A 16,733-nucleotide genomic window follows, 5' to 3' on the forward strand; every position below is an offset into this window, starting at 1 on the left:
TAAGAGTCAAATGAATTCTGATGTGAGGAGTTAATGCCAAAACATCTTGGTGGAGATGGGTGACCAATAGCACTGGATGATGGTAATGTATTTGTTCCTTAATTCTAGCCTATCCTAGATCATCCTAGACTTATTGTGTAATTTGGGGTAATTATGTTGCTTTTAGTTGTGCCACATAGTCATGATTGTTTACACTAATTGATGACACATTAAAAAAAATAAACAAATAAAACAAACAAAATAAACAAACTATCTTTTCACCATAAGTATACACAGCGGCACCATTCTGGCCTGTATGTCTTTACTCAGCCTGCTGCATCACATTCTTACAAACCTTGGTAGTTCTCATCCTAGATAATGTGATGTTACACCAAGATGGAACTGGAAGCATCCTTGTCTATTCCAGTCCCCCCTCTGTACGGGACTTTCCAGCATGTCGGTTCTCTTCTGTTACTTTCTGGCACATGTGAGGAACGGTGTCATATTTTAAAGGCTGCGCTCCGGTCTGGAAGGCAGCGGAGTGCCAGCAGACACACTAACAACTCCTTCGTGTAAGGTCTCCATTGTTTAGTTTTGGAGGTACATTTCTGTTCCCCCATCCAGGCATAATGGTATAACAGACTATTATTATTACGCAGTGATGGGGAGGATTGTCATACTGGTCATGTTGTGAAGATGTATACATGTAAATGAACTTTTTCAGCTGTAATAAGTGCATTCTCCAGCTCATCTGTTGTATTACTCTTTCTGGATTCTAGGACGTTTTAATCAATATAGCTCCAGAAGCAGATCTACGCATTAGATGAATGGTGAGCGATGTAGCCATTCCCTTATACTGTATGTAAAGGAAACTCTTCTTTTTATTCATTAGGGTGTTGTGAAAGTGCTGACTGGGATCCCATAGTTTCAATTAACCTTCACTAAGAGAACGGAAGAAATAACTTGTCTTAGACACCAGATGACTGTCAGACGATTAATCTCATCAACCCTATTTATGGCGTCTCATTTGGAAATGCAATGCCATCAGTGTCTGGTTGGGGTCTGAGCCTGGTCCTATTCCCAGTCCCAATCCATTGAGGGCTAGGGGAAATAAGTGTATAGTCTAATTCTGCAATATCCTTACCTGTGACTTGATCTTTCTATTTGGATCCTGTTGTGAAATCCTTGACTATTATTACTGGAAAGTAATGCATTAATGTGAATGTTTGTTTTGTTTTCCTTGTGACTAAATGTCTTTCTTTAATGCTTGGTTTGATGTACTTAGTCTTCTATTTTTCAGTGCATTTTAGATTTGCGTGTGGCCTCAGTGCTGCAACCCAGTGTAGATGTTGTTTCCTGTGGGGCATGTATGTCATACCACTGCTTACAGCATGTCAGTGGCAGCATAAACTGCATAAAAGAACCCTTTTATCAACATTGTAGTACATAACTTGTTAATGTCAGGACTCTATGTAGTAATCATAGGGGGTTTTAACCTGTGTGGATATATCACTTGAGGGGAACTGTTGAGGGTGCCTCGCCTGCCTTTTGGCCAGGTTGAATGAGTGAAGCTGAAGTGAGGATTCTAACTAGTGGAAGCCTTGTTTCTATTCTCCTTGGTGGGCATACCACCTGTGGTTTTGGAATAATTGATAACTTTATAGTTTTAGTTCCTGTAAATAAAAAATATTTTTTCAATTATTGTCAAAACAATTTTTAGAAATTTTTTTTCTCTCCATTTTAGTGGTATTTGAATAAATTCATTCCTGCGTTGGAGCTCTGTTCAGAATATCCATCTCTTCTAAATTTTTGGAGGGAAGAAACGAATATAAAACTGAAATGAACTGATCAGTTGTCTTTCCCATTGATTTCAGTGGGGTTTTAAAAAAAACTAAATACTTTCAGTTCCATTTTGCTTCATTTTTTTGAAAAAACTGGAATAAAGCCCTATTCGCATTTGTAACGGCGGCTCCGCACAGAGCCTCCGGTCAGATCTGGCATGAAATAGCAGATGAAAATGTCTTGCATGCAGGACTCTTTGGTCAAGTAAAAATGTGTTGGACAAGTCCGTGGAGTCCGCTCCGCACTTTATGAGATGGATCCGTTCATCCAGTGGATTCCGTTTTTCCTGCTCCTTATGCAGCAGACTGAGTTCTTGTTCCAGTAAAAAAAAAAAAAAACCTGAAGCAAACTGAAAACATTGTGTTGTTTTTTTTTATTCTTTAGGGGAAAAACTGATCAGTTTATTTTAGTTTTGCATCAGTTTCTCTCCTCCAAACACTGAGCAGAGAGGCCGGGACCCTGAACTGACCCTAACACAGGTGTGAACCACCCTATAGGGCTGTATCTTTAGTGGAATACTTGAAGTCTCATGTGTCAGAAAAACTGCACATTTATAATTGGGCCATAATAGAGACTATGCATTATGAAAGTTGTATATTGTCTGACATGCTAGGTGAACATTCAGAGCCAGATTGTCAAGTTTCGTACCCCCCCCCCCCCCCAACCACATTTTGAGCTGTCAATCAGAATGATATAGACTTTATGAAGATGAACATTACAATGGTGCCCTCTCCCAACACTGAGATGACGCTTTCTCTTCATTTGCAACACTGGTTCTGTTAGGCTTATAAAGGGCCACTTTGGTGAAAACGCACTTTTCATTCCCTGCCCCCCCCCCCACCTCATTGCCTGTCACACTCTGTTTTCAGGCACTTCCATGCAGTGCAGCCCCCTGTCAGCAACCATTTTAAGAGATTATTTTACTTTACTTTTCATGTCTATCCCATGATGCAATGAACCTAACAGTAGCTAGGGTTATACAATTCTACCTGCAGGGAGACAATTGAATTTTGTTCAAGTAAAAAAAACTAAAGCCAACTGGAAATATTCTGTTTTCATTATTAAAGTTATACATTGTCTGATATTCTATAGTCACCTAATTAAGCTACAGGCCATAAGTCTACAGTCAGGAGGATGAGCTGTGATCTCCTCTATTATAACTGCAACAGCATCACACAGGTGGTGAAAATGAACCCAAAACCCCAAGTAGTGACCATCTGAGGATAAAAAGACCATGAGAGCAGATTCAGACAAACTAACCAAGGTAACACTAGCCAATTTATGTAAACTAGGGGAATAGCTGCATAATGAATAGATTGAAAAAAAATCACTGGGGTGGCCCTTTTAAGGTAGTTATTTGAAATAGAAAACTAAACCTGAATTTGCAGCAACTTTTGCAACTGCAGATTTCAGAACATTTTTTTTTTTTTTGCGTTATGGGATCGAAAAATGCTTAATGGCAAGGAATCATAGAAATCTTTAAGATGTGGTATGGTTTTGCTGTGGAAGTGAAGTGCAGCAAATCTGACCTATGTGGACATAAAGGGGTTGTCCAATATGCAGATTTTCTTACACCACAAAATAAACTGATATTTGGGAAAGTGTTGAAATTTCCTATAAATATATGTTCTATTCATCTAAGCCCCCATTTATCCAGAACATTGGTCACTAGAATTGATCTAGCTTGATTATTTTATCATACTACTGATGAAAAGCCTGATGTTGCCATTTGAATACAGTAAGTTTATCACTAAGTCCTATATGGAGGAGCCAGAGTCAGGAGCTTGGCTTACCAACTCCACAGCCCTGGTTACAGATCATTGTAGTTGCTGCCTGGACCTCTGTTCTCATCACAGCCCTAACTGTGCCCCTGGTTCCTGATTGGCAAGTTCCAGCTGCTGTGCCCTGTGAAGCGGGCAGCTGATGGGAGGCGGGGCTTCTTACTGGCAGACTAGGCGCAGGAGAAGTTTTATGGCTGCTCCGGGATGTGGCTACAGTGAGTTGCACAGTAATGAGCAGCAGCTTTCCGGCCTTTGCTGTTGTATATTTGCAGGAAAGGTACAGGGTACTGCTACTCTACGCTGGGCGACAGAGGAGCCACAACACGGGCAGCACTGAATCCTCCCCTCAGTATGTAGAAGGAATTGCAAATGACTGGCAGTAAAATGGTGCCTTCTCCAAGTACTAAGGTGCACCCACAGAGGCATGATGGTCAGATTGCCTCATGATGGGTGCCCCCCTTCACACAGTTGCCTTTTGCTGCTCCTTCTGCATTTGTGTGAATGTCCCTGTAGGATTTGCTTGTCATTAATAGGTTCACTTCCGACCACACAAAATACCAAAGTTACTACGCATGCTCATATTGTTTTGTCTCATGCGCCCTCCTTCCACTTTTAATTCGGTATGATGTCCTTGTCTCACTTGTGTGGGTTCGCTATATAGGACTTGTGGTATTAACCTGCGGATATGCAGTGCTGAAGTTCTGTGGGACCCCATCGGCGCTGTTAGGAGACCCAGGACACTTCCTGCCTTTCCTCCCCTTCCTCTCCTCTGGAACAACAGGTGTTAATGAGAGTCACATGCCGCCATCCTCGCCAGAACTCGCCCTTCGTGTCTTAAACGCGGCTTACAATTTTCTTTTTATTTTGGGTTTTGATTTCTCTCTCCTGAAAGAATAGATGACTACAACGGAGTTTCTTGTGGTTGCATGTCTTTGTGTGTAAGAGACAACGGTGCGCTTAGATATTGTATGATTGGGATCCTCTGTATGGCTATATAGCCATTGTTCTCTGCCCTACGTCAGCTGATGTCTATGGTTACATGCAGTAGAATCTCCTATATACCTAGGTAGACGTAAGGCGAGGTACCAATCTGCAGCATCTCTGCTTATTAAAAACGAGAAGTAGCATGCAAGTAGAAATGCGTTCTTCTGATATTGGCAGTTCTTAATTACGAAGTCCACATCAGAGTCATGCAGAACCTCCTCCTACGGATACTTATTACCACTTTTTGCGTGTTATCTGCACAGTAAAGGAGAGGTGCCAGCTTAAGCTCAGTTATCAGATCGATGGTAGAGCCCTGTCGGATTTCTCCCCCTCCTTCCCCCTCGTGCCCTGGAGCCTGTGCTGGCGCTTTCTTTCTCCCCTCCCTCCCAAACTGCTGCAGCAAGGAGCGGTTGGGGGTCAGCGGAAAATATGTGGCAAGGACCTGACAGACAGCAGGCATCAGAGAGTAGGCCGCATCCCAAAGGAGAGGGGGAGGAGAGAGACAGGGCTGATATTCCTGAATAAGGCAGAAGGCTTGGAAAGGGAGGAGGCATGGGGAATAAATTGGAACAGAGGAGATGGTAGAAAGACATGAGGAAAGGGGGAGTTGACAGGTAGATTAAAAGTGGTTATATACCAGGGGGTGGAGGGGGTTCATCCTAATGGAACAAGGAAATAATTGAAAGCAAATAATTTTCGGGGTGGCTGGCATGCAAAGCTGAAATCCAATTAACAACTATAAATGTCTAAGATGTAGGATTTTAAGATTTGTTTTCATTACTTCTGCACTGAATGTCACCAATGCCTGTTTGTGGTGCATAACCTGTTGCATTTATGTACAGAGCATAATAAAACTGGACCTAATTTTTCTTATTACTTTTCAGCTTTGTATATATGTGTGTGTGTATGTATATATGCTTGCAGTGTGAGGCTAAAACACATTCTAATCAAGAATTATACTACCCGTAATAGACATGTATGAAGTGTGCACATAACTTCAGTGGGGAAGTTAAAAGGTGGAAATAGATTGTCATTGGAGGGTTTAATTCTCTAATTTTATATTTCATAGTCAATAATCCTATTTACACTTTGTCCAAAATTCAAGCCCCTAGAAGAAGTTGTCGTTTTGCTACAAAACGCTGCATGCAGTTCCATCTCAGGCAGATATGGAAATGATTAGATGAACGGAACATTATCATTCAAACAATCATACAAACAAGCTAAAGTGAAGGTAATCGTTCAGTGTAAATGCAGCCAATGATCAAATGATAAATTGTTCACTTTTCGTTCGTCGCTCACTTTATGCAGGCATAAAAATCATTTGCTTGTTCACTAATCGCTCAGTTTAATTACAGATTGTTCAGTCTTTCTCAGTCACTTATACAGTGAATGCGAATGACTGAATGATTTCTTGTTTGAATGAGCCAACAATACATCTGCCTGTATAAATGGGCTGCACGAGCGAGCTGTGATATCGTTTGCTCGTTTAAACAACAAATTGGCTCGTCTAAATGAACCCTGAGGCCCTAAAAGTGGCTCCACACTTTGTCTATAAAAAGCTTCTCGGAGGATACTTGTGTGCAGTGGACCTCTCTTTCCGCCTGTGTGGAGCTTCTAGACTACTGGACGCCTCTACGATGCAGAGAAAAGATTGCACCCAGTTAACGAGAGCGCACACATTATTGGAATGTGAGAAGCGGGATAGTCTTATCGACGAATTGCTTGTCACGTGGGCCGTTTTGAACAGACGTTTAGGTGATGGGACCAGGGAGGGCATATGCACACAAGGCGACTGGGCTCATGGCACCCATGACAGACCACCAGTAGATCGCCAGACAAGCACGAGTAGTTCCCACTGTTGTATACCATCCAGAGACAGGTGGCACCATCATTACAGGCCGTTGTCGAAACTGTTTCTAGACGCACACTAAAAAATGTAAACCGTTCTATACAGCTTTGCCATATAAAACCGCTACTTGATTAGCTTCAAATACTATGCAGCTACTCCATCCACCCTTCTCCCAAAGTTTTGAGTCTTCCTAGCTGCTTAACATAGACACTGTGAAGTTGAAATGTGTCCCAGGTATGTGTTGTAAAATTAATACTTTACTTTTTTTGGTTACCTTGGTGGTAACTTAGTGTTGGTGTATGTTATACCTGTCTGAGTCGCATTCTTAGTGCCTTGATGCTTCTAGAGGCCAGAGCATGTGTTGGAGGCAGTTATAAGGTAACATGGTTTGCCTGTTAAACTACTTTTGTAGGAAACTTTTTTTTACTTCCAGTGCTCATTCCATTTTAGGTTTCCATCTTCCATGCAGAAAATTGTGCTTTTTAAAAAAATCCAGATTAAAAGACTGACTGAAAGGGGAAATCATGTGAAATGGAGACCAAAGAGGTTTCCGTTTCACACATTAAACCTTGCACCTTCTAGTAAGTGTTTTTACTATATCATCCTAGCGCAAGATTCTCAACTACACTGCACAATCTCCTCCATGCTTCTGTTGTTTCTGAGAGTGTGCTATAGAGAGAAGAGTAGGATCTCCTCTTCTGTGTGCGATGTATCGAAATAATATAGCAGCTAGTCTCTACCTGTCAGCTCAGGGAAAACTTGAGATTCCGAGATATAGCCTGCATTTTTATCCACTTTCCCTTCATGCCCCAAGCCATATAATGATCAGAAATGGTGTTATTCCTCATGTATACACAACAGCTTATTCTGAAAAGTCATCTTAAAACGATAGGTATGCTTTCAAGTATACCTCTAGTGAAAGATAAAACCTTCACGGTGCTCTTAGATGCTCATGCATGGTAAACTTGTGAAGTCCTTTTCAGCTTAGTTTGTGCGATAGATCTCTCCTGCTTCCTATTTCACTAACAGGAAGTTATTTTCATTGTCTTTGTTACAGATACAGTGGAGCTGCAGCCCAGTCACTGTTTCTCTTTTTTTCCCTTTCCTCTCTCTTCTCTCTTTCCTGACAGCAGGGAGAAAGTAAAGGACTGCATTAAGCCAAGTCTTCTGTTTTGCCCCAGATTAAAATTAATGGAGTGTGGAGCTTGCAAATAAATTCTAGATGAGAAACTGTTACACCCTCAGGTGAATATTCTTTGAACTGCATTACTGATGGTAGCTTTTACTACTCTGAGAATCCTTTCTATAGTTCCCAAACTGGCAGTATAGCTTCATGGAAACTTAAATTCCAGACCAAGGCCCCTTTAATAAATTGTGTTAGCTGTTGATGTTCCGAGAGCACTGTCCACCAGTTCCGATTAACAATGCCTTTAGAATACTAAGACACGAAACTGCAAACACACTGCATACTTCTAGTATGATAAACCTACACTACTACTAGAGGGAGCTCTGTAAATAGGTATTCTTGTGCACAGAGTAATCCATTAATACTGCATATCTGTTCCTGGTACTTTGAATGAGAATGTTAATAGCCACAAGTGGTCTTGTGACAACCTGTATTTGCTACCCTATAGGCTACGATAAACAATACTTTTTTTCCCTCTCTTTCTCCTGACTTTATTGCAAGGAATATTATTTTTGAACATTTAAAGTCTATCTTTTTTTTTAAGGTAATGATAAAATAAGTGGAAAGGCAATGCCACAATACATAAAGCTATTTTATCAAATACAGAATGATTTAGCATTACTTAAAGGGGTCTTCTGGGACCATGATGTTGAGGGCCTATACATAGGAAAGCTCATACATATCAGATCGACTCCTAGCACCCCTACATTGTTTAACCCTTTTGTGACCAAGGGTCATTGCTGCTCCTGTGCCCAAATCACATTCTGCAGTTCTGGTATTCCCTTTGAATGGTAAGACAACTGTTGGTGTCCAACAGAATTTTATTTTCCCGTTAGACCAATTTGTGGAAATTTTTTTTTTCCCCCCTCCATCATTACTGATAAATACAATAATTGCTGCGTTTAGCCGTTAGTTTAAAAAGAACACATGCAGCAACGCACAAGAATGTTATCTGCAACCATGGAAAATCTTTCCTATAGCAAGGATCAGAAGTTTTCTCCAAATAACGTGTCCTAATGCTTCTACTTTCCCAGATTTATAGAAGGTGTGCATTACTTTTATTGTACATAAAGACAAGGCATAAAGCTTAAAAGGTTTTCCAAGATGTGTATATTGATGGCCTATCCTTAGGATATGTCACCAACAGCAGGTCAGTGGGGGTCCAACTCCTAGTACCCCTGCAGATCAGCTGTTTAATGGAGGCCAATGAGTGATCCAGTCCCCGATGCGCCTTTGGGACTGTACTGCCACCTTCGTGAGTCACATGGCCTTATGCAGTTCAGTACCACTGAAGCGAATGGGATTGAGCTGCAATACCATGCATAGCAACTACATAAATGTACAGGCTGTGCTTAGTAAATTAACCCTTTGGTGATATACAAATATTTAGGTCCTAACTGCACATACCCTGTGCAGTTAGGATATAAATAGTCACCCACAGCATGTGCTGTGTATGGAGCCAGTTTGGGAGCCGAACTCGCTCCATACACGGCGGGTATCGTCACCCGCCAGCAACAGCCGCCATCAGAGTGAACTGAGATAGTGGCTCTTAACCCTTTAAATGTAACTGTCAGTTCTGACAGAGGGATTTAAATATACCAACGGGGATTTAAATTTCCAGAACAGCCCTCATGCATTAAGATTGTGATGTGCATCAGGTCACATGGCAGCCTGGGGACTTCTGAAAGCTCCAAAGATGCCACGATCATTTGCCTTAAAATCATACAATAGTACTGCATTATACTATATAAGCAAGCAAACTATTGCAAGTTCAAGTTCCCTATGAAGACTAAAATTTAAAAAAAAGAAATTAGTAAAATAAACATAAAATACTTAATTTTATAATAGTAAAAAAAAGTTAAAGCACACCAAAATAATTGGTATCACTACATTCATGAAGATCCAATGTGTTTGATAATATATTGTTAATGGTGCACGATTAACTCAATCAGAGAAAAAAATACATAAAGACAGAATGGTACTTTTTTTGGAAACCCTTTCTGCATAAAAAGGTGAATAAAAAGTTGTATATTCCCTAAAATCGTCACACCACAAACTCTAGGTGGCGCTCCACAAAAACCGAGCCCTCACACAGCCCCATCGATGGGGAAAAAAAGTTATGGATATCAAGCAATTTTCTTTTTTATGGTTTTTTTAAACTTTACTATATTAAAAAAAAAATGTGTAAAATTTCGTATCGCTGCAATCAAATTGACCCACATAACAGAGGAAAAGTGTCATTTGTAACCAGGCAAAAAGAATAATTCTAAAATGTGTGCTTTTCATGGATTTAGCATCATTGGGGGTTTCTTTAACCCACCATCTGATAATCCAGCATTTATTTCTAGCACTGCATTTCTGTATAATATACATACTGCCCCCCTTCAACAGGAAGTGAGAGCATTATCTGAAACACTAATCTGAATACCATTTAGTCAGTGTCGGGAGCTAATATTTAAAGGGGTTGCCTCACAAACCTATTTTGAAATTGTCTTCGGAGGGGATTCCCTTTTTGGGACTCCCTTCTGAACCACAACCAAGCTGCAGCCAAAATGGTGATTCTTGCTTGTGGACTTGGTTTGCTCTGCGTATTATGTGGCTGGCTGTTCATTTGAATGGTCACATGTAATGCTTCACCCAGCAAAATAAGGAAGTAGCTGAAGTCTGAGAAGTCTGGACATGCATATAGGGCTCGTGTCCACGGGCGTAGCAAAATCTGCCGCGGGAGCTGACTGCTCTCTGCACTGAGCCTATCTGACAGGCTCACCGTGGAGAATCACGGCAATTCGCAGCATGCTGCAACTTAAATCCCGCGGGGGCGGAGAATCCGTATGATCCTCTGCTCGTGGACAGGGGGCTGCGCTTTCCATAGTAAATGCAAAGCGTTCCCCCGCGGCCTGGATTATCACCGTGGGGAACGCAGTGAAAATTTGCCAGTGGACAGCAGGCCTTACTCTTTCATGTTCCTGATCCCCTCACACATTGCAGAAACCTGAGAAACAGTACACTTTTGCAAAATGTTATGTATTTGCCACTGGCACCTAGCTCTCTGGGAAATTCTCATGTAAGGGTATGTTCACATGCTGCAGACTTGTTGAAGAAATATCTGATTGTTCCAAACATCTGAATGGGGTTTGCAACAAATCTGTAGGGTGTGAACCTACCTTTGGGCTTATTCAGATGGGCAGAATTCTTGTCCATTTGTGCAGCTGACTGTACACTGACCCATTACAGTCAATCAGGCCATTTAAACATGCATTTTTTTTTATATACGTCTAACGGCCCGGGGGTTGTTTAAAAAAATTTAAATAAATAAAAATAATTTTAAAATGCAGCATGTCCTCTCGTAGTATTTTTTTTTCGCATGACAGTCTATTCAAGTCGACCGGTATACAAAAAAAGTGCATTGATAATGTGCGTGCTTGCTACGTTTTTCAAATGTTGCAAAGCTATGCTAGAATAAAGAATTAGCGCATGAGAAATGAATGACACAGAAGTGAAAAAAAATAAAATAAAATCATGCAATGCATATGGATGACAGCCACTTACACATATTAGTCCATTTTCGTGGACCGACATTGAACACACTCATCTTAATATTTTACCCTTGCAAAGCATTTCCATTGTCTTCTATAGGCTTGGACCGCCTCTAACACAGCAGAGTTGCACTTGGCAGGTTTTGTAGGTGTGTGATGGCGCAATGACTGAATTTTCATTGGTTTCTTTTATTGTGTATAGTTTGTACACTTGGAGCAAACTACTCTGGGCATGGATTGGGTTGGAGTTTTTGGTGTATGAATACTAAGCCATTTTTGGAATTTTTGCTTTTTTTGCCCAATGGGTTGGAATAAATGGTGCTTGTGTGTTGGGCAGTGGTGGAAGGGATGTGCATAGTGTGGTAGCCATAGATGCTGAGTGCAGTTATAGAATGTATTTTCAGCTATCCTTTAGCAGATGATGCTATGTTATTGTACGGACACCTGCTAATGGGGGTAAGGTGTGTAAAGGTCGTCTGAGACGCCTTCTTTAGAATACATTTGCTTCAACTTGAGAGGAAATATTGTCACTACAATGCATTATGTTACAGAAGGCAATGCAAAGAACCGTGAAGTTTTAACAGACACATTTGTCTACTTGGACATTAACGAACGGCTGTATAGGGCTTCTGTACAGCATTATGTTACTATGGAAACAGCAGAACTTAAAGAAATCCTTCAAATCAAACAGAATTTAAATACTTTTTTGAAGGCGCCAGTCGCTAAACCTTAACTTGTACATAAACTCCAGCTAGATTTTTAACTCCATGCTGTACGATAAATTTGCATGCACTGTACCTAGCATTTGTTGCCCAAACGAATTTGCACTGTACTGACTTCACATTAAAGGGGTTGTCTGGTTACCACACAACCCTGCTTCAGTAGGGCTGAAGGGGTTAAAATAAACAAACATGGCTGCTGGGGTCCAATGCTGCCTCCCCTTACGGTCCCGGTGATGGCTGTGATCGCTGATGTCGCTGCAGCATCGGCGCTCACATCTTTGGCACCATGGTGCCAGGAGTTCAGGAATTCCTCTCACTGGCTGCAGTGGTCACCTGAATTGCTGTGATGTCAGTAATAACAAACTACTGGGACCACAGCAGGGCCGCGGAGGGAGAGTATGTTCATTATTATAGCCCCTTCAGCCCTATTGAAGTTGGGTTGTCCGGTAACCAGAAAACCCCTTTACCATACAGTATGGCCTGTAGTGACTAAAAATGCTCATTCCAGCCTTTGACTTATACAAGTTAGTTTCTCAGGGTTTAATTAAAAAGTTACCAACCTCTTTAATTTCCCCTTGGTGTTGCTGCAAATGAATTAAATATTTATAGAAGCAGTCTGTGCTTTATAACATTGGGCCTCATGCTGACATGGTGTCCGTGTTGTCTGTAGCCATCAGTTAGGTCACTACTTTATAGAAGCACTCTAGGGTTATTTTTTTAGGGACAATCTATTAGAGGATGACGGACCTCCGCTGTGAAGAATCCAGCACTATGGCTCCTTCTCTCCAGGTTGTATTCTCATTACTGGGATGCAAGAAGCTGGATGGTTGTATCACCTTGCCATTCTGGCCAGACTGTTATGGGGTGTTGGGACCAGTGAGGGCATGCACACAAGATGCCCAGGCTCGGCACACCTGTAGAAAGGATTGTCTGACAAGCACGAGTAGCTCACCATTTTGTTGTCCCCCAGAGACAGGTGGCACCATCATTACAGGCTGCTGTGTCTGTCCAGAATCCTTTCCCAGCACTTGGCTGAAGGACATTTGGTCTCACAGCACCCATTTTGTCTACTGCCTTTCACAAGCCCTAACGATGCCTCCTTTTACAGTGGTGTCATGAATGACAAAACTGGACTGCTGTGAGGTGGAAGCAGGTTGTCTTCAGCAATGAATCCAGGTTTAGTTTGGGTATTGATGACAGCCATGTGCATACCTGGAGATCTGGGGGTGAGCGCCCCAATCCTGCCTTTGCTGTGAAGCGGAAACTCCACCCCCCCCCCTTCCCACTGGTTTGATGGTCTGGGGGGCCATTGCATACAACAGTCGGTCTCCCCTAGTGGTGGTACGAGGGACATCCTGCTGCCCCATGTGTTCCTCTCATGGCGGCTTTCAAGAAGCATTTCCTAGCAGGATAATGCTCAGCCGCACACACATGGGTGTCACAGGAATGTCTCCACAACATTGTCACACTGCCGTGGCTGCCCGGTCACCAGAGTTATCACCAATAGAACATTTGTGGGACCATCTGGGACTTCACCAGCCTATGAGTTTGCACGATCTAGAAGCTCAGTTACAGCAAATGTGGACCAGTTATATCACAGGACACCATACAGGACCTGTATGCCTCCATGCCGCCTGTATGACATCTTGCATCCAGGCTAGAGGGGTACAACAGGGTGCTAGAGCCTCGCTACAAGGGGTCAGTTTTCTGCAATAAATGATCTTTTGGCTCTGATATTGTAATCACTTCTAGCAACATTACGATCACACAGAGGAAAAAATTTCATTAGATTCTCACAACTCCTAGGTGCTTGAATTTTTTAGACTGGGAGTGCTTTTGCGTCAATTAAATGCCGTTTCTAGCACCGTGAGATTGATGGCCTATCCTTTAGGATAGCTCATCAATATCAGATTGCTGGTGATCCAACTCCTGGCAGCCACATCAATCAGCTTAATGAAGGGGCTGCAGCCACGTCATTGCTTACCAGGCGTAGCGCTGTACGTTTATATAGTGACTGCCTGGTACTGCAGTTAAATCCTAGTCCCTTGAATGGGACTGACTGCAGGTTATGTCACAGACAGAGGCAGTGGGGATTCTGAGAGTTAAACCCCCACAGATCTTAAATTGATCACCTATGGCAACCCAATTAATGTAATCTAGGTTGTCATACTAAAAGCCTGATAAAGCAGAATTACAATTTACTGGCAGCATTTTAAACGGTAACATGCCTTAAGATTTACAGTGTTCTACAGAGAAATGACTAGAAGACACAAAATGCCGGAAATAAATGGAAACCTGTCGCAATGTAGACCAATTGGTCTCTGCAGCTTTCATTAAAGGCTGAGAGAGTTTGCGTTCAGGTCCCGTCCAGGGGTGCTGGTCTCTGGATGTCAGTGATATCTGTTGCCTGTAGTGGCAGCTCTTGTTTAGCTATGATCTTAGGGATTATAAATGTCATATTTATCATTGTTTGGCAACAGTCATGTTAGCTGTATGCATAAGAATAAACAGACCAGTGTATGTGTATATGTGTATGTATAGTGTGTGCATATATAATATTTTCATAAATTGAACTGTTTTGTAATTGCAGTGTGTAAATCTAGCTAAAGCACCAAAATATCGGGAGAATAAGTTTTAATGATGTTTAAAGTGACCCTTTACGCTCCTGCTTACTAAGGATCCTTTTGTAAAAGCAGATTTTCTGACCATTATAATGAGTCGATTGACAAGTAGCATGTCGATCAGCGCTCATTAGTGCTATTCATATGTGGCAGATGATGGGTAGTATGGGGATGAGCAAGCATTAAGGGGTTGTCCCATGAAAAATATTGTTTTTAGGGTAAATTCAGCTCCTAATTACGTGGTTTTGTTTTGTTTTTTTTTGTCATTAGACCTCTTTCACATGGATGACAGGCGTACAAAATCGCAGCGATATCGCAGTTTTGTACAGTTTGTAGCGCCAGTGATGCTTTTTCTTGTGAAAAACCTCATCATATCACTGCTCCCCGCGATTTTCTTGTGTGATTTTTATCACAAGAAAGTTAATAGGAGTTTCTATTGTTAAAAATGTAGCCTGAAAAGCGCAAATACGTGCGATGCGACAAACAAGCAAGCTCCATAGGGAAATGTGGGCTACAAAATATCCCAAATTGCGGTGAATATCAAACAAGCTCCCCCGGACTTCCCGTTCCATCACCTGTTGAGCCCCATCACATAGTTGGAGGCTCAAAGGACATGATGGGTTCCCTTTAACTAAAAATGTTTTGTCGGACATCCCCTTTAATATAGCTGTTCATCCCCATACAGCTGGTGTTCATTGGCAGCCCAATTGTTGACTTGCAGTTAATTTGGGTGAACTATAGTGTTAACAATCTACTTGATCTTTTGGGGTATTTAGTACGGTCCTTACGGCTACTTCCACATGGGGTGGATTTCTTTTGTTTGATAGATTCACGGCATTTGCAAGAATGGGGGTGAGATTTGCAAAACATTGTCCATACACTGCAGAAAAAATCCACTAAATCGGTGCAGAAATTGACATGTGGTGCTGAATTTAAATCTGCAGCATGTCCATTTTATCAGCACAGTGCGGATTCGAACTCTCCAAAGGAGGGGGGTGATGTCAGCGCACCCTAATGGTGTGGATTTGCTGCGGATTTTGTACTGCGGAGAATCCTCAGCAAGTCTATTCATGTAGACGTAGGCTAAGATTGCCTGGAGATGAAGGCATTGGAAACGTTCTTGCTAAGTGTTAATAAATGGTCCTCCTTATGAGCTGAATTTGCCTTTATTTATGAATCTTTTTTTTCCCTTTGGTGTATAGAAAGTGAACGTTGTGCGATAATATGGCCTTAATAAAACACCTTAACAAAAACTCTGAAGCAATAGTGGAATTTCATAATATAGAAATGGAGATGGGAATATAAAGGTGGTTGTAGGTCAACTTGGCTTTTGAGTCAACTGGCTAAAGTGTGTTTTTGAGGTTGGGAAGCTTGTTTGTAAACTTCAGCTGGATAAGAGCAGATGAGAGTGAAAGTGTTTTTTCTTTTACTTTCCTTGAGATGATTAATTTGGTCCTAGATGGAGGATATACATGTATAGTGGCGGTAACTTGCAATGTGGTGTTGAAGTATAATGGCATTGCTTCTGTAAATTACCAGTGTTTTTTTCCAGCTTTGACATATATGATCACTATGACCCACTACCTCCTACACCTTGCACTTAAAGGGGTTGTCCCGCACCGAAACGGGTTTTTTTTTTCCAATAGCCCCCCCATTCGGCGCGAGACAAACCCGATGCAGGGGTTTAAAAAAAACAAAAAACGGATAGTACTTACCCGAATCCCCGCGCTCCGGTGACTTCTTACTTACCTTACGAAGATGGCCGCCGGGATCTTCACCCTCGGTGGACCGCAGGTCTTCTGTGCGGTCCATTGCCGATTCCAGCCTCCTGATTGGCTGGAATCGGCACACGTGACGGGGCGGAGCTACGAGGAGCAGCTCTCTGGCACGAGCGGCCCCATTCAGAAGGGAGAAGACCGGACTGCGCAAGCGCGTCTAATCGGGCGATTAGACGCTGAAAATTAGACGGCACCATGGAGACGAGGACGCTAGCAACGGAACAGGTAAGTGAATAACTTCTGTATGGCTCATAATTAATGCACAATGTACATTACAAAGTGCATTAATATGGCCATACAGAAGTGTATAACCCCACTTTGTTTCGCGGGACAACCCCTTTAATATACAATTCGAGCTTAGCTGGACAACTTCCAGTAGCCATGCTGGTCTTCTTGCAGGGCTACTAAGAACAAAGTGTATGTTCACACACCAAGAAATGTCTGCGAGTGAAAAA

General features: G+C 42.0%; 1 protein-coding gene across 3 annotated transcripts in view; it reads left to right on the top strand.

The window, feature by feature from the left end:
• AHDC1 (AT-hook DNA binding motif containing 1) overlaps nucleotides 1-16,733 on the top strand; it is a 127,296-nt gene that overhangs the window by 28,565 nt on the left and 81,998 nt on the right. The window contains exon 2 of one of the 3 annotated variants that reach the window (XM_066572753.1): nucleotides 759-809. The exons of the other annotated variants lie outside the window; for them this stretch is intronic. Within the exon in view, the coding sequence (XP_066428850.1) occupies nucleotides 803-809 (7 nt within the window). The 5' untranslated portion in view covers nucleotides 759-802. The remainder of the gene's footprint in view (nucleotides 1-758; nucleotides 810-16,733) is intronic. 3 annotated transcript variants of the gene reach the window in all.

This window comes from Eleutherodactylus coqui, chromosome 1 (genome assembly GCF_035609145.1).
Source record: "Eleutherodactylus coqui strain aEleCoq1 chromosome 1, aEleCoq1.hap1, whole genome shotgun sequence".
NCBI classification, from domain to species: domain Eukaryota; kingdom Metazoa; phylum Chordata; class Amphibia; order Anura; family Eleutherodactylidae; genus Eleutherodactylus; species Eleutherodactylus coqui.